This window comes from Tyto alba, unplaced genomic scaffold, assembly GCF_018691265.1.
Source record: "Tyto alba isolate M040663 unplaced genomic scaffold, T.alba_DEE_v4.0 Super-Scaffold_22, whole genome shotgun sequence".
Lineage (NCBI taxonomy): Eukaryota > Metazoa > Chordata > Aves > Strigiformes > Tytonidae > Tyto > Tyto alba.
In genome coordinates, this window is record NW_024881296.1 from 16,187,723 (window position 1) to 16,215,293 (window position 27,571).

At 35.9% G+C, this 27,571-nt stretch overlaps 1 protein-coding gene across 9 annotated transcripts in view; it reads right to left on the reverse strand.

Moving 5' to 3' along the window:
• QKI (QKI, KH domain containing RNA binding) overlaps window positions 1–27,571 on the reverse strand; it is a 165,454-nt gene that overhangs the window by 78,485 nt on the left and 59,398 nt on the right. For all 9 annotated transcript variants that reach the window (XM_042796039.1, XM_042796040.1, XM_042796038.1 and 6 more), the window contains exon 3: window positions 19,498–19,614. In XM_042796039.1, coding sequence (XP_042651973.1) covers window positions 19,498–19,614 — 117 coding nt within the window. The remainder of the gene's footprint in view (window positions 1–19,497; window positions 19,615–27,571) is intronic.

Consider the following 27,571-nt stretch of genomic DNA (forward strand, 5'->3'; position numbering starts at 1 on the left):
AGAAATTTGAAGTTTTTTCAACAGTTATTGAGACAGCAAGCTTTTGCTATTCGAACAAGTATACGACTTAACACTAAGTTTTTGCCCAGCTTAAAAATGAAATTCAGGAAAAATTGTTGATGGGGTCAGTGCAGAAAATTAACCAATTTGTTAATTCCAGATGGAATTTTTCAAATGGAAAAAAAAAGTTAGACCTAGAAAAGAGGATTTCCATTCAGATTTAGGAACCTCAATCTAGGGCACAATCAGATATACTAGAATTCCCCCCAAAAGTGTCTGCAAGTCCTAGAAGAATAATAGTAAGTAACATAAAGGAAATGCCTGCTCATGCAAAAAGGGTCTAGAAAATGCAATTGCTGAAGGAGAAAAAGTTCCTTTACTTTTCTACATTTGAACACCACAAATACTTTAAACAGAAATTTTCCTCTCTGCAAAGAGAGCCATATGTAGAGATTAGGTGACAATATAGCAGATTAATACCTATTCAGAACTGATTATCACAACACTATATTTAATTTTTTTATATGGAAAGAGAAGATTTCTCTGAAACACATTAAATTGTTCCTCAGAAAAGTAACTGAAATGCATAATAAAGGAAATGCTCAAAAAGCATTAGTAAATTATTTTCTAGTGACCAAAGTCAATGAAATGTACTGAGAACAATTTAATCTAAACAGAAGAATCTGATAGGCTCTTTATCTCTGCTTTACAGAGAACAACAAACCTAGTATGTCCATTTAAGACTTGGTTCTGGAAGAATATAGTTGTCAATTTTATCTGAAATGGGATTTTATACTAAATACATGAAAGTTTAAGTAAGCTTCAACAAACTAGCTTTGGTATTAGAAAAATCTAATTGTGACTGGACAGTGTCGGTTGCAACACTCACCTAATAAAGTGAAATCACTATTCAATGTGCATATCTGATCATAGGAAGCTATCTAATCACTACAGAACCCAATCTTACATGGATGAGCTAACACAGTTATACTAATACTGTATTGCAGCACTGCTATGCCATGAAATAATTCTGCTAATCTAAGTGTATTTAAGTCACATTCCACTTTTTTTTTTACAGTGCAAAAGAAAGAAAATTGGAGAAACAGTTAAATAAATTGACAGAGATCATTCCACTTCAATATGCCAGATCATAAAATACCTTATCAAATTCTCATTTAATGCTTATCACTGTTTACTTTGAAAGGGAAACTGTGTGGTGAGTAGGAACAAGTGTACATTTATTGACTTTATGAATTGTCTAAATAAAATCTAATCAAGTCATCTGAGAATTTATTGCTAATTACATGCAATTAAATAATTTAATGAAATATATCACTTAATATGCCCAGAAAAGAACATTTACTTCAAAAGAAAAGCAGACTACTTCAAAACTATGTCATTTATGAGATCTCATCTAAGCAAGGCTTTCTACAGTTTTCTTTCTGTAACCCATGATAATTCACATAATTAAAACTTTTTTTTTAGACCTGACTTTTCACTGCAGCTTCCTTGTGTCCTGTGACATTATGAAGTTCCACTACCAAATAAAAGCTAGCTTTCTGCTCTTTGACAATAACACTGTGTTTATATTCTCAACAAAACAAGAAAATCTTTCAAGTTTTGTACACTGTACAAAGCCATTTAAGCTATTGTTTTATCTGCATTATTTTTTGTTGTTGTTGAATTCTACGGTCATAGCTAAGATTAGTCATGATTGCTAACCATTCTGTAAGTACAATACATCATCTGAACAAACTTTATTAATCATGCTTAATTATTGCAGGCAAACAATCTTACTTTCTGCATGTTACCTCTCTTCACCTAACAGCAGAAGCTCTGAAGTTCTAGTTGAATTACCATGCATTGCCATATTCCTGAAGAATTCTGTGTACATGCTTTAAAGCCGTTACAGAAATTATTCCTTTCCACTTAGTTTCACATTTTTGGCTAAATTAGCCTCGTTTCAATCATGCAACTTTCACTCCAGAATAAAGCTGTTCAAGCTTATTGAACACAGATCTTCCAAACTTTTTAAGTAAAGCAACCAAGCCATGTATTAATTTCGTTGGATTAATGACATAAAAAGCATTTAAGTGCTACTGTAACATTTCTATACCATGTCTTATTGTCTACTGATGTATTTTGTGCATTTTCAATTTTAGAATATTCTTCAGCATTGCTCCTTGAAGGAAACAAAGATCCACACACAATACCAAGTCCTTCTTCTTCTTTGACTTACTCCTCCTGGTTATTTCTGTTTAGGTATGCAAAATATAGCTATTGCTTAGAGAATCCTATCTCAGATTGAAGGGTTACTATCCAAAATACTACATTCACAGTTTTGTCACATATGTAAGAAACCGAAGAGGAAAATGTTAAGCTGATTACAAAATCTTGCAAATTCAGATTTGAGCACATTTCTTCATAAAATAACAAATATTAACAGAAGTTAAGAAAACCAACTACATTAGAAAACATGATTCAAATACTCGGAATAGAAAAGCTCATGCAATAGATTCATTTTTAAAAACCCCTATTCTTCTGACATGTAAGCAATGCAATAAAATTTCAAAAATCAGTGAAGGACCAGAAGCAACAGATGCTTCACACAGAGGAATGACATGGAACAGAGTAAGACAAGCACCTTCCAAATTTATAACTTCCAAACTACAAATAAGGATTTAGTTTTGACTTCCACTATAAGCACTATTAGTAAAGCACAAGATTTAAGAATCATAAGAAAAAAAAAAAAAAAAAAAAAACCAAAACCCACAAAGAAAAAAATACCCTACAGAACTAAAAAAAACACCAAACAAACAAACAAAAAACCCAAATAAACAAATAACAAAACAAAAAAAAAAAAAAAAAAAAAACACACCCCACACACCACCACCCCAAAAGGGCAAAACTCCTTCTTCTTTACTGTCACTAGATCCATGGAAAAAAAAACCCAAAACTGCCTCCAAACTGCTGAAAAAATCCTATTAATTTTCTTCACCTCACATCTTCTCCACCAGATAAACGAGGGCATTATCACTGTTTAATACAAGTTTTAATTGAGTACTGTCACTGGTGGGAAGAAAAGTGTGGAACTACTACTTTCCATATCAAACAAAGCAGGTAATTAACAGCTATTCTGGCACAATCCCTTATCATCAAAACACACAACACTGTTAAGTTCTCTCAATGCCAATGCTTTGCTTCAACAAAAGAAAGCTGATGTTTCAGGGTCACATTCACTCCTTCAATACACAGGCATAAATTTACTGTTCAGTCAGACACCTATAATTAAACACAAGAAGAATATAATTCTAATATGCAGACAGGCTTGCATATGAGTGAGATATTTCCCCATGTAAGATGATTACCTTTCATTTTTTGGTTTCGAGTAGCTACAGTTCACTTAGTTTTGATTACACAGCAATTAGATATGCAAATACAAGAAATTAAAAAAAAAAAAAAAAAAAGCTTTTTCAAATGTCAGATTGTAAGCAATCAAACTCATTCTCTTCTCCTGTACACATAAGCTATTCATTAAATAGCTATTGTCTTAAAAACATTCCAACAGATTGCATTTATCAGGGTTTTAGAACCAAATATGGAAGTGCACATTACCCAGAACATGGCTCATCTGGGAATGAAAACGATCTTACAATTAATTTTAACATATACATGATAGCGGTTAACTAAGCTGGAACTAAACACCATATTTCTTTGGGCACTTTTCTCATTACTGTTATTCATCAATACCTAAGCTCACTGCATCTTCAAAAGAACAAAAACTCATTAGTTTATATATTTAATGATACTGTGTTAGTAATAAATATCACAGCTAAAAATGAACAATTAGTGAATATCAGTATTTTTTTCATTGTATATTGAAAATACATTCATATAAAAAATGTCGCTATGGGACCACATGGTTAGTATTATTTTGGCAAGGATAGCCATTTTGACCCCCACCTCTTTTTGGTTTGGTTTTTGGGTGTTGTTGCGGTTTTTTTGGGGTTGTTTGGTTTTTTGGTTGTTTTTTTGGTTTTGTTGTTTTGTTTTGTTTTTTTGGTGGGGGGGTGGGGCTGGGGGAGGTGGGGACAGGACACGACGACAGGGACACAACAGGACAAGGAGGGAAGGGAAGTGCCAAGATATGTTCTATTAGAAGTGCAGACTTACAATTTCATGCACTTAGGTGTCGTGGTTTGAGCCTGGTCAGCAGCCAAACACCACGCAGTCACTCTCTCCCCCTCCTCTTCCAGCAATGAGAAGGGTCAAATGAGCCAGGCCTGGGGTTCGAGATAGGACCGGGAGGGGTAGATCACCCATTATGGTCATGAGCAAAAGGCAGACTCGTTAGAGGAAGAAAAAAAAGAACATACATTTATTACAGACACTAACAACACGTAACAGAGTAGGACAGTGAGAAGCATTGCCACATCTTGAGAACACCTTCCCACCCCCCCTCCCTTCTTCCCAGGCTAAGTTCTGCTCCCGATATCTCTACCTCCCCCCGCAGTGGCGCAGGGGCAGGGAATGGGGGGTGCAGTCAGTGCTGCTGCTTCTTCCATCTTCAGTGGGGGAGCTTCTGGAACTTGTTCTTCTGCTCCATCATGGTCCCCCTCTCACAGGAGACAGTCCTTCACAAACTTTCTCCAACATGAGTTCCTCCCATGGGCCGCAGCGTTCCCCACGCTGCTCCGTCGTGGGTCACCAACTTTCTCCAACTGGATTCTCTCCCACGGCTGCAGCCCTTCCCAAGCTGCTCTGGTGTGGGACTCCCCCGCATGCTGCAATCCTCCCAGCACTGAATTACAGCAGTGGGGCTACCTTCTCCCCCAAGACCCCGGCCTTCTTCGGGCACAATCAACTGGTTATCCAGGTGAAAAACACAGGCCATAAATCAATGTCTGCTCCACCGTAGATCTTCATGGGTGGCAGGGGGGGGGCCACCCTGCCGTCTCACCACAGGATACAGGGGGGTCTCTGCTCCGGCACACCTCCCCCCTCCTTTCTTCCTCCGTTCCTCCACTGACCTTGGTGTTCACGCAGCTGCTGCAACTCCTCCTCACCAGTCTCACTGCCCGTCGCCACGTCCCTTCTTAAATACGTTATCGCAGAGGCCCAGCTGCCTGGCTCAGTTTCCAAACAGAAGTGGAGCTGACTTGGTGCTGGGGGAGCTTCGAAAAGCTTCTCACAGGGGGCCAGCCCTATAGCCCCCTCCCCTGCCACCAAAAAACCTCACCACTCACTCAAGCCAGGACACTAGTTCACAACCTTTGTTCTTTGTGACACATTTCATGGGATCTCTAAAAGCAGCCCAGAGTTTCAGAGATCCACTAATCACAGGTTAAAACGGTGGGAAAAGATGTTTGGCAGCACCTCCAAAGAGACAGGAAAAGCAGAACTACGGCAATATTAGATGGATTAGTCTGTAAAATATTTTGTTACCCGTAACTATGGTCTGCCACTGATAGTTTGAAATCTTGCTCTTTCAAAGCTCTAAAGAAGCGAGAACAAAACAGGACAGGGGCAGGCGTTGGTCAGTTGTTTCTTCAAATGATCACAAAATCACCTCCAAGGTAACAGGAAGAGAAAAAAGATCCCTAAAAGAAAGCCTGTGTTTTCAGTGACTCAGCTGTGAGGAAACATACATGAACAAAGGAAGCTGAAACAGTTCTTTCCTAAGGCTTAGCTTTTAAGCCAGGTAACTGAAGTAAATAAAATACTTTCCTAGCTGATTCCAACCACCCTTCAAGATGTCTCTCACAGGAGCACATACCCTTTTTCAAGGTCAAGAGAGCAGCAAAAATTACAACAGATGCCTGATTCAGAGGTCTTTTTAAAAACCTGAAAAAAAATCAGTTTAACTCTGAAGCCCAGCTGTAGGCCCCGAAATGTTCTGGAAACTCTGATCCAAGCAAAAGCTAGAAAGGCTTTTTCCAAGAATTGACATTTATGAGCTAACAGATGAATGTGTGTGACAAATTATTTGACATTTTGAGGGTCTTCAAATTTGCTTCTTTTTTTTTTTTTGTTCTTTTAAATGTTCAACTTGATTTTATCTTTCCCTCCTCTTGCAATAAAGGAGCCTTATTTAACCAGCCAATAAGACAAAAACTCATTGCCTGTCAGCTTCCCGTTGTTGCCCTTGCAACATTTAAATCCCTTCTGTTGCTTATTCGCTAAGGGTCACTATAAACAACTGTTTGAGCATCAAATGTAACCTGTGTATTTGAACTTCTACCCACTATAGTGTGATGTAAATAATGGTACTGCTGACAGGGGAACCCTAATATAACCTTCCAGTGGTGCCCCTGCAAACACCCCCCCATCTATTACATGGTTCTCCAAGGAAGACACTGGAAAAATCCTGTATCTACTACTGTGAAATGCCAGGATCAAAAAACATACTCAAAATGTCGAATTCTTGACAGTTTCTGCATCTGGCAAGATTGGTGGTACAGTATTATCTAGTTAAATTTACTATACTCAATACTTCAACTTGCAAAAACAGCCAATTGAAAGTGGGTTTAACAGGAACACAAGTAACAGGCCAAATATGACTCATTTTAAACGACTGCACTTTATCTGGTAGATTCTTCTATTTTAAGTCATGAAACACGTATTCAATTAGAATGCAAATAATAGGTCTGAAGCATGCAGTATCCAAATAAAAAAATCAGACTTCCTTAAGAGAACACAATCATATAATCGATAGGAAATGTGTTCTTCTCTTCAAAACATTTGTTTCTTCAGGTATATATAGAAGACAAGGCAAATTCAGAGTATCTGATTTTTCTTAGAAATGGGAAAGTGTTTGTCTTTGGTTTGGGGTTTTTTGTTTTGTTTTGGGGATTTTTTTTTGGGGGGGGGGGGGTGGTGGTGTCGGAGGTGGTGTTTAAGGGAAGGCTAACTTTACTACCAAATTAGACTATTCCAAAAAGATGAATTTCAAGCTAAATTGAACTTATCATTTAAAAGGCTGGATACTAAAAACTTCCACTAGTCAGACTGCAAAAATCAGTTTTGGCATTTGCAATACCACTTTCTCCTCATCACATATTGACTCATTTCCAGATTAGTTTCTGTATTTCAAGCCGCATTAATAACTATCAAATTTATCACTTATTTTGGCTTGTAACAGAGTTTATCTTAAGACCTTTTCTGATTAATGCTGTTATGAGTCAGCATGAGTGAACAGATTTAAGTTCTAGGTCTTTTTGTTAAGTGAACATTCAATTCCAGCGTTGTCAACTTGAAACATAAATGAATGTTTCAAAGCCACCTCAAAGACTGCTTGGTCATTTGAAGCTCATTTACTCAGTAGATGGAGAGTGAATACAACATATATTATCAACACAAAACAACCTCTATAAAAATTCATTCTAAATCCTGTATTTCTTTGTCGACTACTAGCTTTACTACTTCAAATTATATATGACAGTATGTTTTGTCAGTTCAGCAAGCTAGTTAAAACAAAATAGCCCTCCAGACCCCCAGCAACCTAAAAATTAAATTCCCTTGAGTATATATGGTTGTAAATGCCTGGGGCATTTGAAATCAATAGTGCTGAATCTTAAGTGGCTCCCAAACAATTCCATCAAGTGGATCAATTAAATAAGTCAGGTACTTCAGGTGGATTCAGTAGGGTAAATGTGGTTTGGCATTCCAATACTTTAGCAACACCTGATTGCCAAGGAAGCATTATTCAAGGCTGCAGGACTAAATATTCCAGATAACCATTTATAAAAATACTCCAAACTGTACACAAGCAGTGACAGAGTTGGTATTAATGTGCTAGGGGTCCCATCTTTCAAAACACTGCTTCTTCCTTACTCAAGACAAACATGCAATTGCTAAAATGAACAGCAGCTTTCCCACAGAATGGATCAGGTGCTGTCAGCATTTCTTCCCTTACACTTCCAAGTACCGCCACAGAAGAAACACTAAGGAACAATAAATTAAGGTACATAATCACAGTAAGAGAAAAAAAAAAGAACAAACACACACAACAGTTTATGTAGGCCCAAACATCAGGATCTATCATCCAGAGTTTTAAGAGCCTATGCATAGAAAATGAACCAGCATTTTAATATGGAGAAACATGGGAGGTGGAAGAGAAAAAATACTGAGACCTAGGAGACCATGTCCATGCTTTGGACTGGATTTTAGGAACTATTCCCAGAGCTCCAGACAACAGAGACGATACGTGTACAACAAAGACTGTATCACGAAAGGACAAGACAATAGAAGGACTGGTTTTCAGCTTTTCATTCATAACACTGGGCTCTGATTTTGCTGGCTATTGAGCTGGAAACAGTTTTCTTAAGATAAATTGCTATCAACAGTGTTAAAAAAAAAAAAATCCAACTAAGAAAACCAACACAATACCAACACCCAAAGTAATTTCAAAAAACCTCCAAATAATTAAATAACGTCACACCAGAACATCCAGTACCTTTTTTGCCTCTATGAAACGTTATCCTCACTGGAAACAGTCATACCAACCTTGTAGGTTTTGCAGATTTTCCTTACACCCAAACCCAGCCTAATGGTTTCTTAATTTCAGGATATTAAGGCTAGAGGACAAGATTTTGGTTGTCTTGTAGTAATATATTACTGAATTAATTTATGAGCCAGATTACATTAAAGAACTACTCACATGAACAAATTCATCAAGCAAGCATCAATACTGTTTGTTGTGTGTGTTCCACAGCAGGTTTGTGGCACTTAATCAAATCAGATCATTTACACAGAACATTAGATTCTATTGAGTTAAACAGTCTCCAAGAAAGTTCAGTACTGGCCTTTGCTAAATTAAGTGTTCTACTATTGTAAGAGTAACAACTTTTCTCTAACAGAAAACCAGATTTGTGTAGCTGGCCTTAACGAACATTTGAATAAATTCTCATCCTTTCACAGAGGTAGTCAACACATACCTTAAACTGAGCTGTTATGAGTTTTAAACACTTTTTTTTAAGATATATTCAGTTTGCATGTACTTCAGTGAGCCCTACATTCATCAAAACATTCCCCATTTACTGCCCCAAAAGATGTGCTTCTGTCTGCTAATTATCATCAGAAAAGGCTAATAAAAATATTCAACTGTCTGCCAATAAATCCCCCTCTATCTGATAAGTGTAAGAACCAACAATAAAATCTTGCAACTATAGCTGGATAAACTGTAAATTAAGGATACTGTCCCACTGCATACCCATTAACATCTACACAGCTACTTGAATTTCATGCGTACCCTTAATATACTGTACTGTAGGCCATACCCATTAAAAGGGTAACCTGTGATTAGGAATATCTGTTTTAATCCAGGTCTAGGTGAGACAAAGGCTAACATAGAGCCTGCAGATCTGAGAAAAGTAGAACACTGTCACCATCTAAAAACAAGTTTAAATTGCAAACTACTCAGACTTTTTAAGAATTACAATTTGTATTATCATACAGTTGACTTTTCCAAGTGGAAAAGGAATCCAGTATCTTGCTGCAATGAAACACTACAGACTACTTGTCTCTATCTGGAAAACAATGAAGTAGCAGAAAATCAAATATCTCTATCTTGTAAATGTTCTATTAGTAATTTAAGTATTTCGTTTCAGCAATAGTGGTATCTTATTTTGTGCTTACTCCTTTACTCCATGCAAAAGAGCCTATCTATCAGTCTCACTACAACAGCTAAATAAAGAGCCATATCCAGGATGGTAAACATCAGCCTGTTTTCTGCCTGCTGGCAGCCCCCCCAAAAATATGGTGAATCAAGAGCTGCCAAGAACAGATACCTACGTGGGAAACACACAGGCATGCTGCCTTCCTCCCTGAATCAATAGGTTCTGCCTTCATTCCCCAATTTAAGTAGACTCGATCTTCACACAGGATGGGGAAATTCCCATGAGCCTCTAAGTATGGTCCTTCCCACATAGAAATGCAAGCACAGATTTCAGAGTACCTCAAAAAACACATTCAAAACGGAACGCTGAATGCAAATTATTTCTGGGAAGCAAGTCTGTATCACAGTACTAATTCTTAGGGAAGTTCAAAAAAGCCAGCCACATACCAAACATGAAGGCATCCGCTGAAAGGCAGCCCAATCGGTTAAGGTTATAACCTAGATAAATCTAGAATCCAGAAAGAGTTCATTGATGCTGATAAATAAGAAGGGTGGTAAAGTCTGCAAAACCACTAGCTGTCCTTCACCGCGCATTGTGAAGATAAGGAAATATCACTGAATCTATCATTTGTGAAATCTCAGAAGAATCAACTCCCTCACTTTAGTACTATTAGATAATGTTCAACACTATTACCCCTGCAAGAGAGATTTAAGTTTTAAGAAATCATGACTGTACATAAGAATGCCCATACTCTGCTAAAGACAAGTCTCAGTTCAGTAACTTGTGTCTCATCTTTTTCTGCTGAGTGTGGAAAAACTTTGAGGTTACAGTAGGTTTCCATTATTTAAACCATTCACTTCTTTTGCTACTCTGCTAAACAAAGTACAATGTAGATAGATGTTTACAGACAATTTTGTCAATACCTCAAAACAATTCCGTATGAGTTGTCCCCTAAGCCTTTCAAAACTTCTAATCAAATGCCAGATACAAACAGATGTAAACTGTAGCCTAGTCAACTTTTTATAACACAATTAACACTATCTGTGCTTCCCACCCAATAAAAACTTAGGAGTAATTTTTCAGAAAGACAAGTTTTTACCATGGTACAAGATTAAGATGAGTCAATTACTGTTCAATTTTAATTTTTGAAATAGAGACTTGTTTATACACAGATTTTCAGGCAATGACTCAAGATTCACTTAATACATATTTTTTCCACACCACTTGGTGCTACTTTTCTCAAATTTCAAGATAATCTAGATTCTCTTGCCCCTCGATCATAAGGTTTTTTTTGCTCACAGGGAACTAACAGAAAAACAAACAAAAGGTAAGTATAGTATAATACAATTTGGTTTCTACTAGTGTGGCTTTGATTACACTCCTCCAGTTTACAGCTTCCAGTATCTTTAAAGCCATTAAGTCAGTTATTTCCATATCTAATTAGCTCAATAACCAGTTAACTATTTACCAATTTAACTGCTCTAAAAAGAAAATGACATATGTTAAAGTTTTGATATCAAAGCTAATCATAGTCAAAGGCTTCAGCTAGTTTTCACATTGCAGTGTGTGTCTTAACAGTGTTAAAACCTGATCAAAACTGCAACTTTGTGTTGAGCACATGCAGAAATATATCAAATATATACTGGATATATTCGTATGTAGCCAATAAAAAAGCAAAGGTATGTATGAAATGAACCTATCTAAAAGATGCACTGCATCAGATATGTATCAGTAACATTTTCTGAAAGACTAATACTGCTTTGCAATAATTCTCAATGCCTTCAGGCACCTAAATTTTTCTGTCCTTCAAAATATAATCATTCTGCTCTTGAAAGCAAGAGCATTCCTCAGACTGTTAAGTGAAAAGACTTTCGCAATAAATTACTTCAAATAAGAAGTGTTTGTCAGATCTTATATAAAACTTAAGGAAAACATTCTCCTCTTGTATAATTCACATTCCCATACATAACTAAGATAGCTGTGCCTACACTGTATTCTTCACTACTGTCAATGTGAACTGAACATTTTTTACTTAAAGAAGAGATGTATGGAGGCAAGATTTCAAAGATGATACTCCCGAGACTCAGGATTACAAAACCTGGATTACAAAACCCCCCTGAACAGGCTTAAAAGGAGTCAGCCTTCAGTCAGGGGTAATTCAAAAAATAACATCTGTTACCTTCAACATTGCTGCTTTTCAAATTTCCTGAAGTATACTTTCTACTAGTCATCTGTTAGCTTTTAATTATGTAATCAGTACCTTGCTAAGAGGATTTTTTTTTTCTATGATGACTTTTTCTTTTTTATACTATTAGCTAGTAGTATAAACTCATCTATTCAGAGGGTCACCGCTCCCATACTACCAGAGATATAATAAGACTTCTGTTTTGTGGGTGAAAGGGAAAAAGGCCATGCTTCAGCAATTATTTAATAGAAAGTAATACTAATCAAAATCCAGCTTCACAACTCCTCCTGCATTCAAAGTAAGTGGTTACAAACGCAATAAAGGTTTTATAATTGGAATAGAATAGCTTATTTTCTGAAGTACTCACTACTGAAAAAAAAATTATCTAGCTTATAAGCAACCAAAATTATGTTCATTACAGCTTATGTTTTACAGTGAACCTCTAGGAAGGCAAAATGGTATCGATCACCAAGTATATTCTTAAACAGGCTTGGATTCTAAACTAGAGGATTTTTCTTCACCACACAGCTACATACAAATTCTCATACAGCTTAATATGGTACATTCTTCACTGGGTATTAAAATGGCAGTTGTGATATGTTGGATATGTAAATTCAGTAGTACCTTTATATGAATGTGATTTTTTTTGTTTAAAGTTAGTTTAAGAATAAAAGGCCAATTACTACAGTGGTCAAAAATTAAGTGAAGAAAGCCTCCCAAGTTTGATGAATTGATTTGAGAAATCAAACTTAATATAGATACACGCAGTTATGACAAGGTATGCTTAGAGGAGATATCACTGTAGAAGATGCTAGATGCTGAAGTTAATTGTTCTCAGGGTAATATCTTAAATACTGCATTCTGAATGCCTTAAGTAATTTTCTATTAAATTTTATAACCTGAATGCAGTAGATTTAGGAACACACTGTATAGGTAATATCTTAATCTTAGCTGAGCAGCCTGCTCATACAATGACTTTTAATGCACAGCCAGAAGTTGATAGCAGTTGAAGTTGAATGTAACCATCAGTTTACTAGTCTCTTCTATAGACAAGTTGCAGCTTTCATGCGTAGCAGAAGTTAAGAAAGCACAGTCAATGATATCCAACATGTTGAACCGCCACTTTGCAGTGCCTCAGCCACAGTTTCCAGTACACAGAAGTCATTTTAACAAATAGTTAACTGTTTTACTGTATTTAGCTATTTTAACAAATGGTACCCTTAATGATGGATATTGACAAGGGTTTCTGATAGTTACACTTCTAAACATAAAAGTAAGCATCTGACTGCCAAAAATCCCACTGGCATTGTAAAAAAGGGATTTTTTTTTTTTTTTTTAATTCTTTATTAAAAGGGACATGTGTATGGCCTTGCTTTTCACTTTCAACGTAACACTGTCCTCAATCACTTGAAGATTTTTTTATTTCCTGTTATTCCTAATGGGACTGACAAATACTCAAAACCCCAGCTTTGCAACTAGTTACAGAACTTCTTGTTTAAATTGTCATTCCAAACCGTGGACATAATTTCTCAAGAGCGATATATGAAACTGTCAAACAGCAGCAGCATGCTTGTGTGTAGAAGCAGATTTTAGAGGCAACAGGCCTGAGCCATGCAATTTATTCCTAGAAGACAAGTATAATGATGGCTGATCAACCCTTCATTCTGAAACACAGAACTTCACCACTTGCTACCATATGCTAAATATATTCAATTTCAAAATATGTGTCAGCACCATAGCTTTATTATTTGTTCACACATATTTTCACAGAATGTAAGAGTTGAACATAATATAATAGGGTAGCAATAATAGGGCTTGTTGAACAATACACACTAAAAAGTACCTATTATTTAGCGTCATTAACTTCACTTTATAAACTAAACTGAATGTTTGTTAAGCCTTTTCATTAGAAAGTGAAATGTATCTGATGGTATTTCAAAGACTAAAACATATTAAAATATTACAAATATATACTACTTCAATTCCATATGGCATGTAAATGTAGCAAAATATCCTGATCACAAGATAGTTAAATTTTTCCACTCTAACCTCTTCCTCAATCTTTGCATAGGTACCAAGAATAACTTTTAAATTCCTTTTTAGCCTTAGTATAAATAAAAAACCAACCAAACCAACAAAAAAAAACACAAAACCAAACAATAAACCAAATAAACAAAACCAAAACACACACACACCAAAAAAAAAAAAAAAACCCAACAACAACAAACAAACAAAAACACAAAAAAACAAACCTGAACAGTCCAAAGAAATTGAAGTATCTACTTACTGTGACAACACCACAGCAGGCAAAGGTCAAGATTGGTACTGATAGAGAGCTTATCTTTTCATGAAACCTTATGTAATTTCTGCTTGCAATGTGAAAATTTATGTAGGAACAAGCAAGCTCTAGGTCAGGAACCACAAATCAGTTCAAACTATCTCATACAGAGCTAAGTACAGGAGATTTGAAGCTGTTGCAGTTGATGAAGGCATTGAGTTCTTTAAATTTAGAATTGCATAGCTGCCTGCCTTTCTCTTTGAAATACACAGAATTTTTTTCTTATAATTGGTTATCATAATGAGATGCTTCCTCAGGAAGTAAAACCAAATTATGTCCCCTTCTCATATAGTGTCCTAGAGGAGATTCTTGACTAAAAGTAGGAAGAAATTTGGAAAAAACCATGTAGTCAACCAAGACTGGAACAAGCCAGTATCCTGATGCCGTAAAGCTGCATACCCCTCTGCGTGAGATAGTGGCAGTCAATGTGTTCAAGAGCACAGAGCTGACTCCCTACGGGTGTGTCAATGTACGTTTTACGAAATTCATGTAAGACAAGGAAGATGACAAAAAAACAATATTTTGCTTATCCATCATTGGGCAGTCTTCCCCTTTATTAGGCAGTATTCTTTAATTGGTGTGAAAATTGCTAGTTTTCCTCACTACCTAATGAGAGGTACATTCAAACTAAGCCAAAAATGCCTTGGTGTTAATAAAGTTACACGTTCATTAGCTTTTGATGAATGCCTGCAACCCGTCTCTCCTCCCCAATAATCTCCTTCAGGTACCTTCAGGCTCTAATCAGAATATTCTCAGCAATTAAGGTTTTGATTTTAAATTTGTCTAAAGCTGCCTAGAGAGATGTTCTTACTACCAGCTGAGCCTCAGATACAAATGATTTGAGGATATCCCTTGCTTTCTGGAGGAAATCTGTCAGCAGGTTTCAAGATTGGATGCTAGTTCAAGTGATCTGGCCATGTGAGAGGTTTCTAATTCATTACTTCTGTTCACAAGCTCATAGAGGAGAGTAAAATTTTCTACAGAGCGAATGCGGATGGTTTGTTTCCCAGCATGTCAGTCTTTGTATTTTCTCTTGCATTCTCCAACCACCAGCAATGTAGGAAGATAAAAGCAGATGGACAGCTTACTCTAGGAGATGGTATTTAGTACCATGTAGCTGTCAGATTACAGATTGACACTGGTTTAGTAATTAATTTATTCCTACATTCAGTAAAGTTTCTTTTATAAGAAGCACTGGGCAATCAGGTTTGCAGATGAAATACACTTACAAAATACACATATAAATTAACCTGCGTTCCTTATCTCCTCCAAATTTGAAAGCAATTCAGTAAAGAACTGGAAAAATCTTGAATACTCACTTTTCTAAATAACAGCGACCCTAGATGAAAGGAAAGGTTTTTAAAAAACAACTAGTGTAACCTAACCTTCCACGAGAGAATATTACTACTTCTGTATTTTACAGCTTGAAGTGCATTAGCATTTTGAAGTAGAACCTACAAAGGAAGATGCCCCTTCAGAAAATAAAAGAAGAGGTGGTTATCATTAAAAGGCACTGACTCCAAGGAAGTTTGTCATCTTGCACTGCCAGACTGAGTTCATCTTCTAAGTATAATTCACCAGGAAGAGAGGCAAAGGCTAACAGAAAGAAGTGTACTTACTCCCCAAAATGATACATATCACTCGTTCTTACTTTAGTCTGTTTGTGATCATCATGTCTTGAACACAGCTTCCAAATCTTTATTTTGATAAAAAGCATCTTATTGAGACGCATCACAAACTGCATCATCATCAATGAATGATTCTCAGATTACTTCTGCTGCAGCAACAGTGGTATAGTAACAAAAAGTCCAGTGTGAAAAAGCTGAACTACTGACTAATACCAATCACCTCGGGAGAGCAAAAGAGCTACAGAAAGATGGATGGCATAAAAATATGTTTTATCAAGAAAATTATTTGGTACTCAACACTGGTTTACAACCAATATTATACTATTTCATATTCAAATATGTGATACTATTATATCATTCAAATATATTGCACTAATTAATAGTGAACACTAACTGTAGTATTATCTCATGAAATCATCAATGGTCAAGTATTCTGTGCTCCAAAAATACCAGACAACAGGCAACTCTGAAGAGGTAATGGGCATTAAAATGCTGACTGGATCAGTTTGTGGCCTTTAATGTGTACAAAGTTCTAGCTAATCTGCCATCCAGAACTTGTCCTTGTCAAAGACAGCTTTCCTTTTCTTAGTGAACTTAGAAAAAAAAAACCCTGACATACTCAGAAGGTCTCAGCTCCTCTAAACTTTTTCTCAAAGACAAAATTCCAGTAACCCACACTGCCTATTCTGCTTTGGCAGCTACAAAACAGAACAAAACAAAAAAAGGGGGAAATCAGTCCCAAATTACCACTTCCCCATATAGGAAACCTGCCCAAGCTATCTGGAGAGATGACTCCCCACAGGAGAGGACAGGTTCTGAAGCACAGTGGTTGGAGGTCATGGGCATTAAACATACGAGCTGTCTGGACAAGGTGCCAGGCAACCTGTCCTACATTACCCTGCTTGAGGAGAGGTGTTAGACAAGAGAACTTCCAAAGGTCCCTTGCAGCTTCCACCATTCTGTGGTTCTGTAACAGACACTTCAAAAACTCCAAGACCTACATGAATGTTGAACAGATAGGTCAGAGCACATGGTGGTGACCAACAACACTGCAGAGAACGTGCTTATCTTAAACTGGCAGCTGAGAGTAACGAAGGACATGGTGCATGCACGTGTACTACACTGGCTGGTGCTGCCGAAGTGCCTGCCCTGCTGATAGCAGAAAAACAGAACATCTTGGTACTTGGACATAGCTTCAGCGGGACCTAATACTAAAAAGCATTCAAAGAATAAAGGCTGTACAGCCTGAACAAAAATACACTGTTAGTGACGTCCTGGAAAATGGCTACCATACGTGATGTGGAATTCATTGGGCCACTTTGGTTTTTATTCAGGCTAGTATGAACAAGGACAACAGGAAAGAGACGGAGCGAGGGGAATTATGACATGCGGGCCAATGAATACACCAGCAATTCCCATAAACCTGATGCAATGTTTACTATTCTAAATGCATTCTACGAAAGGGTCTACAAATGAAACATTTACAGGGGAATGGCTCTCTCCAGAAGGGAAACTGAGGCCTCAAATGCAGTTTTTTACTTTCTTTTCACACTACTGTAGCTTTTTGCAAGTACAGCTATTGTTAACACAACTAATCATGCTTTTCCACACAGCAAAACCAATCTGCAAAACTTTTAAGGATGTATTGGAGAATCACTGTTAACGACTCTTAAACATACATATGTCTACTACTAACAGTGAGATGTTACTTCTGGACCATTAAGTTTCGGGCCACAATCTGTACTTGCAAACTTTCTGAAAAACAGACACCCAGATGTCTTAGCTTATGATATGGAAGAACCAGAACTAACATTTTTATTCAGAAAAAATTTACATAATCTAACTCCTGAGGAACTACCCTGACCTAGAATTACCATTCATAAAACAAAGAGGGAGCAGCAATAAACTTAAATTTTGCCCATAAATGAATAATGTATTACTGATAAAAATACAATGTCTTTTAAAAGCTATGTTTAAATGGTAAAAAAAGTCGAACAAACCTTTAAGTAGTTGCTTTTTTTAAGGTATCAGTACTTCTCTTTGGAACTGATAGTTTGATAATTCATTTGTTGAAAACTAAATTTTAGTATATTCCACATAGTAAAGATTTACTTTGTTACACATGAAATCAGAAGTCTCAATGTCTAATATAGCAGCCAAAAGTGGTAGCTTTCAAAAGCAGATCAAATAGTCTTCTCTTACAACAACTAGGTAACACTTGCAAACTCGGGAGGCAGGATTTTCACTAACTCTCCTGCACTAGGATACCTTATTTTTTTAAGCAATACTAGAGAATATGTAAAAATTTGTCTACTAGTCACAAACAAAGCTGTGTAATTAAGATTGTTCGCATATTGGCAACCATACATCTGCTTCAAAATACAGCATCTACACTCACAGTTTGTTATGTCAGGTGAAGCACACTTCCCAGTTACAGGAAATCTGTATTTCAAAATCCTGTACAAAAATGTCAACTCTGCAAGTTCTATTTACCCATGTAGAGTTTAAAACCCCATAACTGTAGGACTCATTTATATGTTAAATGTCCCTCCAGTCAACAGGCAGAAGGAATTCGGGACAAACAATAATGTTTTTTTTTTAAAAAAAAAAAAAAAAAAAAAAAATCAATCAGCCTTCATAAATCAAGCATTTAAGACATTATCACCCTTTTACTTCTACAGAACCTAGACAATCAAAAAATCTAAGTTAGGATAGATCTTTCCTCAAAAGCTGGCAATCTAAACGTTCAAAATAGATACAGGTAGAATAAGATAAAAGGTGATGACAGTATTATAGCAAATAATGAAAACAGGAGGCATCAAATGAAATTTAAGACATAGTCATAAACTCCAGGAAGTCAGATTTTTAACTGGGTAGACATTAGCTTTCTATTTTAATTGTTATGTGTTACATATGTATCAATAGAATGCATTATATGGCTGATCAGATCTAAAGAAAGAACCAAAAGAAAAAATACTCATACAAACAAGAGGAAAAGAGCACTCTTGAGCTCACATTTCAAAACTGCAGTGGAGATGATGCTGGTTCAACTTCAGCAGTAGTAACCAGAGGTGGAGGGAAATAACTAGAAAATAAACCTGCAAAAACAAATTACTTCCACGAGTTACCACCAGAGCAACCTGACATTCAGGATGGCTCTACCCTGAAAAGTGCAGTTTCCCTACTTATATGGGCAGAGCATGTATATTACAAGATAGGGCAAAGAACAGTCCTAATTACACTGCAACTCCACCTGAACACAAAACAAATCCAGAAACACATTGCTTCTTGTTTCACTTGGACAGAATTCACTGCCAGAAATGCATTAAACATTTTTTCCAATACATGCTACTTGCACAAATCACTGCTTTGGTATTTCAACACAAGAAAGTTGAAGTACACCTTTAAGGTTAACAGCTTTTCCTTAGAAAAATACATTTAACTTAAATTTTTACCTTAACCTTGTGAAACATGACACAATTAGAAGTTAATTATTACAGAAGAATACTTGCTAATTGCTAGTAGGACTCCCAATTGCACCATAATGGAGCATGTACGTTTAACTTCTTTAGGGTAGGTGGTGTTATTTATTAAATCCATAAAAAACACTGGATAATGAAAAAGCATATAGTAAGAACAAAACAAATAAGATCAAGAGAGACATGAGCTTACCCTCTGTTAGGAAATAAAACTATGCATCTGAAACTATACTACCTTTCAAGAGCTTACCTTCTTTTTGTCCCTCATTGAGCCCTTCCCTCGGACCATTATCTTGCATCCTGTTTCTGCCTCAAGCTGTTTAGCTGTTAGTCCTCTGGGCCCAAGGATTCTTCCAACAAAGTTAAACTGAGGGGAAAAAAAATAAGTATTATTTCTATAAAAGCAAGTAAACAAAACTAATTTAAAATTTAACAAGATCTATTTCTGTCTCTAAAATATCATCAAGTGTTTATCAGTTTAGAGCATGACACTAACTACCTGAGGGTAAAAAGAATGAGGTAAGTACTCTTCATACTTTCAAGACCTATGTGACCCCTACTTTGTGGATGCAGATTTCAGGTGAAAATAGGTTTTTAAGTTTAACATCCGGTAGTCTAGGACAATGGTATTCCTAATTTCCTCCTATTAAGATATATACGAGCTCTTACAGAAACTACAAACCAACCTCCCTCACCACTGACATGAGCAGATGCACTCATCAGTAGGCCAACAGTGTGCATCACATCATAGAAGCATGCAAGTTCTGGTTGCCTAACCAGACACACACACAGCTTCCATGTGGTGGAACTGATTGGGTGCCAGGTATAGGTCCAGTCCCATTATGGCACAGGGCCTTCAGAAAAGCCTCCAGGCACACTACTGATTTGAGGAGCCTGCAGAAAACATTTTTTTCACCCTTCCATGCTGTTCTGGTATGCTCTATCTGGACAGCACACTGGTGGCTGGCCACCCACATATATAGAAACTCTATCTATCTGTGCTACAGCGTTTTCTTCAGAAAAAAAAAAAACCTGAGACTTGTTACATGTTCAGTTTAGGTTTCATGGGCATTTTTTGTAAGTTGCATCCTTTGCTCAGTTGTGCATACAAAAAGAGCAGATATTTCATGTTTAATTGGCTAACTTCAATACCAACAGACAACACCCAACCCCACACCACCTATGCTTAACACAGTAACACCACCATTTATCCATACATAACATCATTTCCTCATTATTTTCCAGGGGTTTTTCCCTTTCATTCTTTTCAATCACACATTCTGAAAATTATGACATAAATAAAAAAAGCACTAATAAGAACATATAGCAGTACTCTGTGACAAGTTCAGTGCAAAGATGAAGCACCAGGCTGAAAGGATAGATAAACCTAGAAATTTCAGACTTAAGATTAAACTCAAATAAGTTATTCAGAGAACAGAAAATGTGCAGTAAGGACAGAAGTCTGGGTGTTTTAGATCCCAGTAAGCAAAGATATTCAATAGAACTCTGAAGAAGTTGTTGGCTTTCATTTCCTTAGCTAATTAAAACTGGTTTTGAGTATTACAACTCAACATATTTGAAATACTCACAAAACTACAAAGACCAGAAATTACTTAGGATTGAGGAAAAATTATGAAGACAAGCAAATTAAAGTTCTTCAACAAAAATAACCGTGTTTCACAACAGCTAAACTGTTCACAGGGAATATACACTCCCAAAATTATTTAGTATTCCAAGCTCAAAAAACAAAGACATATTATGAAGTCTGAATCAACTGTCAAGGGAAATAAATAAAGATTAAATGCATTTGTGAATGCAGACACAAACTGTGAATTGTAGGAAATTAAGCAAGATTCACTAAGGCTGGATAAAGCAATGAACCAACTACAAGCACTGAAGTTCAGCCTTGAAGTATTATCAAAATCCTGCATTTGTTATGTATTTCATGCTCAATACCAAAATCATACCATTGTCTTACATAAACAGCATCTTACTTGCCTTTCTGCACAGCCACACTTCCTGCACACTAAATCTTTAGGTATCTATCTCATTGCACTGATAAAGCTACAATATTGCAAACCTGACTTTAAACCACTTTTCTAACCAACACACAAGGTGACTATCACATTCTCTACCTCCCAAGCAAAACAGCAGCCTTTAATACTTTATTAACTTGGATCGTGATTAAAAGAATAATCAACCTCTGAGATAATTTGGATAAAAAATTTAAATAGAACAATTTATGATACAAGAAAAAGAGCAGGCATCTGTACTAGACTCAAGCTTGCAACTTTATTCATGTTGTCTGAACGCTATTTAGAACTGTGGCTTCTAGCTGAGAAATTGCTGACAAACTGCAATGCATTCTGTTAAACGTTAAGCCAGTTTCTTTTCTAGCTGCTCCCAGAATATTCTCCTTATAAAGAGCCTTCATGAAGTCTTACAAGGCAGCTCAACCCTCTGTCTTTTTTTTTCCAAACTGTATGCATTAGCCCCTTGAACCTTTCTGGATAGCAATTCTTTCTAGAACTCTGACTGTTCTTGTTACTTCTCTTCTACATCCAAGCTGAAGGAGAATTCTGCAGAACCTCATCTGAGGGGCAGTCTTAATTGAGTCATCATTAATCTACTATAATAGTTTAAGCCAATTACTGCTTTAACAAATGTTTCCTTAGCTTTTGTACTGATGGATCACTGTCAGTATTCAGTTCCTCAGACGGCTGTCGAAAAGTCCTTGCTGAGAGCTCCATAGGGAAAACCAAATCTGACTCTCTTGTGAAGGGACTAGGTGGAGATAGCAGTAACCAGCAGATCACAGCTCAGGAACACAGTGTAGACTACGCTTTCTAGTTGGACAGTCTCAAAAGTTTTATCAGAATCCAGTTGTACCAGCAGCTACTGCTTCTCTTACGGTTAAGGCCAGCTAGATTACCAAACAGAATTGCTGGAACCAGATACCTCTGACAAATTCAAAAGACCACTTTTATCACAATTGATTCAAGATTTCTCATACTCCCATGCAATCACACTCTTTTTCATCACCTTGTGTTTCCCAACAAATAACACACCTCTGTTCAGGAATACTGCTTGCTCTAACATTTGCATTGAGCCCAAGCTAGGAACACTTCCCTATTTCTTACAGCTTTTCTCACTCCGTACTTGCCTAATCCTCTAGGATTCACCTTATCCCCAGTGCATTGCTAGAAAACAAACAGCAGTGGTTCTTCACAAATCAGTTTGACCAATTTGAGGCTGCATGAATTCGAATGTATCCAAACTCACACATGTTGGAATAAGAAAATGTTAAAAATTAAGTAGAAGTGATCCACGCTAAGATTAACTGCTTCTACATCAACAATACAGAAAAATGAATCGTATACTTAATTTTCCTTCATGAAGTTAGTCTCGCCTTCCCCAACAATTAATGTATCTCTATACTCAGTATATTTTTATATGTCTAATATTTTCACTCACAGCACTTCACAATTATTTTCCTATTCTTTTAGAAGAGCTGAACTGAGTTTTATTTTTGTGTTCTAAAATCTTCCTATACAAACTCAGAACTCAAAAAACAACCTTCAGAACACATTTGTGACATACATAAACACAACAGCATCCTATGTGCCACCTAGAATCCTTAATATTTTAGGAATCAGGAAGTATAAAACACTAACAACATTCATAAAAAGCTAAGAATTAGAGTATCTAGTGGAACTCAGGTGCTAAATTTGTGGTTTTTTTTTAATTTGCTGATGCTCCAACTACTTATACTATGTTGCTCTCCCTCTCTGTTTATCGGCCTCACCACTCCCATTCCCTTAGTTTGCTAACCTTACAAGCTTGAGGTTTCTAGCATGTACAAAATACACACCAGCAAATTTTTGCAGTAAGACATTTGTTGCCTTTCTTTGAGAAGATGCCCAAAACACACACTTAAGAGACAGATAGCGTATGTTGTGAAACTTTACGTAAGAATCTTTGTTACTGAAAGTGTTTAAGCAGAAACAAATGTATTTGTGAAAAAGGTGCTCTAAATATTAATTTTTGCACCTACTCTGGGTTATCAATGATTACTCTGAAGCCAATGAGACTCCCAAGAGCTGTCAAAATTTCTATATGGTGTCCTACCTAACAAGTCCACTGCATCAGACATTCTCTGATAAAAACAGCTTGTATTCCCTATGCATAGAACAACTATTTCCCAAACAGACCAGGTGTTTTTACAGCCCTTCGCCTCACAAGCCCCTACACCCAGAACAAAAGCAGTACAGGAAAATAATAATGAACTATGCTAAAGACTCAAAAGCTGCTGATTAATAAGAGGTTGTAAAGAAGTGGTTTTGATCTTTACAGTGTATAGGAAATGCAGTGTTTAAGAAATTTTCCATGCAAGTTAAAATCTGAGGAACTCGAGTGAGGCCAGTAGTACTATTATCATGTGTTTTGTATTATGGGTTTTCCTTTGGAACCTGAAAGTAAGACATTGCTACATGTAATTTATTTGACAAAAAAAAAAAAAAAAAAAAAATTCCTTCATTACTGGAATAGAATTTGAAAAAATTCCAATTTGATTAATATATCCAAATCTGCAAGATTATTTTGCTTGATTGAAAACTAATTTATCCTACCATCTTATTATCAAATGTTCCAATGATTTACTATGCATTGGATTTGCAGAGCTAGTTGTTTATCATTGGAAAAAAGCCAAAACAAACTATCCTTAAAGTCTGGTTCACCTTTAAGAAATCGAGAAAATTCTTAGAAAGATTGTATGTTCCTCATATACAAGGCATATTTGAGTACGAACATTTTATACACAGCCTAAACATTATTTTAAGGAAAGTCTCAGAAAAACTTCAGTAGTTCCTCATCATACCAAAATCAAGAGATGCTCTATGCTTCTTGTTGACTTCAACTAAGAATACTCCAGACAATAATGAATATTTAAATTCATCAAAAATTCTAAACACACAAAAAAAGAGCCCTTTCTTTACCAGTGGTCCAAAACCCGTACTTTGCAGTATGTCTATGTTTCTAGTAACCTGGCATTTGGTCTCACCTTCTGATCTCCAACTTAGAAAAAAATCACATAAATCCTGTGAATTCCTTAAGAACACACTACTGTAATTACAACTGAGTACTTGTAAACATGAATGCTCACTCTTGATGATGTTGTTTTAATTCTTAACTGCCTGTAGAAACCAGCTTCAGTACAGTTATGTCATACATGAAAATATGTTCTCCATTTTCAGACTACCTTTACATATCATGAATTCTTTTTTTTTTGTTTAACCTAACAGGACAGAAAAACTTCAGATGACTTCTACATCAGTAAGAAGGCAGCTTAGCCTTTCCCTTATTCATACTTTTTTTCCAATTATTGTATTTTATTTTACAGCTCAGTTAAGTGTTAGACATAACTCTGCCAGCTGTAAATGGATTTTCATGAAGACAGAAAATCTTATATTCACCCCTCCCATATCCAAATCAGCTTTCAGATTGCACACTAATACATTAAACTAAAACACCCCCAAAATGTGGTTCAAAACATCCTGGTGTTTTAGTTTGCTTTTTAAAGACATGGAGAGCAGTATTTTCTGCTCACTTCACTTTCATATGCTTTTTCCCACCAAATAAAAAGCTGCTGAAGACCAGGACTCTGCATGGTTCAGTGGTTAAAATATGTCAAGGTTAAGAAGCAACTGAAAACTGGATGTTATAATGGAGAACATCTGGTAATGTTATCTTAAGCAACAATGCTGACAGCCAGTTTAGTCATTTTGGAGAGAACCTTCTATGTCTTCAAATCATAATAGTCCTATTCCAAAACCATCTGGGAGATAACTTAATCTGACACAGTTACAGGCTAAAGTGCTAACTGTGGAAATGAAGTAATGAAGAGACATATAGGAACTGCAGCAAGAAGAGAAAGGCATTCAAAAGAAAGCATGATGAATGTGTATGACACTGTGTTTGTTAAATGTGAGTACTAATTTGTGAGTAATATTAACATTACTCCTAAGTATTAATAAATTTCTTAAAGTTATCACTAAATTCTAGTACTTCCTTTCAGGCATACTTTTGATGAAAATTAGTTAATACATTTAACTGAAGCATATTTATATGCTAACATAAATTCTACATACTCTCATAGTAGATAAAAAATAACACTATGTGGACAAAACATGTCATAAATACTCAGAAGACAAGGCTCTGAACCCCAAAAAAACTTTCTCTGATCCACAAAAATTAGAAAATTTGGGGTTGTTTTTTTATCCTTTTCTTTTTAAAGGAATATTGGTTTCTGATATTGGTAATACAGTTATTTTTCAATAAAGTATTTCTGCACTTATCAGAAATAGCTTGTAGCTTGAATTGCTTTATGCTGAATTTTAGATAATAACAAAAACCATCAGTTTTATGGTCAATTAAATTTTCTGAAAGCCTGTAACATGAAACAAGAATAAAACCACTTGAGGTACTGGAAAACAAAATACCACATATTAAACCTTAAGAAGGTAAGATCATATACTTTGTTAGGTAGGTGAGTGTTTAATAAAGAAAACAAAACCTGTAGCATAACATTACAGATAGGTAGCTTTGAGATTACTTTATCAGAAACTTAATCTGAAACATTTTATAGGAGAATAGAAATAATTTAAATGGGCAATTTACCCTACCTTACACTGAATATGCTTTCTAGCAGTAACATTTTCCAATAGTTATTCAATTAATGTATCATGACCAAATAGCCATTTTGACAACTTCATCACAAAATTGGCTTTGTTTTTTGTTTTTGTTTGTCTTTTTTTTTGTTTGTCTTTTTTTTTTTTACAAAAGCAGCTGTAGTGATGTATATTCATATACGTATATATATACAAACAGACACATGGACATACTTTTAAGAGAACTAACATGTACACCTGAATTATTTTTTCCTCTTTACTCAAAATGACCATGAATAAATTTGCCACCAACAGTATGGTAACAGCACTTTATGGTAGCAGCAGGAATCGATTAAAGACATAGCCTTTCAGTTCACATTTACAGCCCCCCTGCACTTTTTCAGTCACAATATTTTCCTGAAATAATTCAAACTATTGCCAGTATCTCATCTAGTACAAAAGATGGTACCAGTAGATTTTTGATAAGTGGCAATTAAAGAAACAGAGAGTATCTTTTTCCATGAATAGAAAACTTCAGATATATTTCATGCTGTATTAAATATTTCCAGTGATTCAATACCACACTCACAACAGAAAATGGCTACACAGCTTTTGTTGCAGAAAAGCAGCCACTACCAAATAAAAAGTGCATAATATACAGAGCTTACTTAGTGACCACACTGTAGATTAACTGAAAACAAAGAAGGAAAAGTTTACCTATACAGCCACTTGTATACATTTAAGAAATCAAGTGGGAAAAACAATACGTTTCAGGAATAAAACAATTCTGAAATTGCAAAATCTTTCATTAACCACATTAGCATGCATTTTGAGGATTAAATATGCTCCAGTGGAATTTGGCAAGTGTTTTGCATAGTTAAGGAAATCGGACTATCTGATGAGATTTTACAGGGAGAGGAGGCTGGCAAAGCAGATGGTATTATCATTGCCAATATAGTGAACACAGACAACAGTAACCACATACAGAAGGTAATTTTTACATACAAACTAACTTTAAGTAGTTAAGACAGCTAGTGATAACAGTGAAGTTGTTTCCTGAAGTTTCTTCCACAAACACCTACTGGTAATAAAAGAGACACTGCAGACAACAACGTACAAGAAACATTCCCTCCATCCCTTAATAGAGCATGTTTTCTAAGCAAAGTAACCAAGTAAATGCCAAAGTATGTATGTAGTGAGTATCAGCATAACATGTATAATCTGCTTATGTCAAATATATCCACTTGTATTTGGTGGGTGTATCTGACATATGCCATTCTAATACTATAATCAAAGCTAAATGAGAACTACTGAAGCATTGAAGTGATGAAGCTAAGTAGTAAATTAGAAATGTGCTGTAAGACACGCATATAACTTATCATGAAAACATCTCTTCATCACTTAAACACAAAAATAAAACCATTAGGGTATCAGAGAACAAAGTATAGAATATCAACCCTCAGAAAATTAGGATCTGTCATATTTGCAATTAGGTACTTTTGTGCTGGATAAATAAAACCAAAACCTTTAGCACACCATTTGCAATATGTTTGAGATTAAAGTTCTCACACTTGAAGTAATCTTCAACATTTAATAAAAAGGTTGTTACAGCTAAAAATATTTAAAGTAGTTCAAATTCTCTAACATTTGAGTTATCAC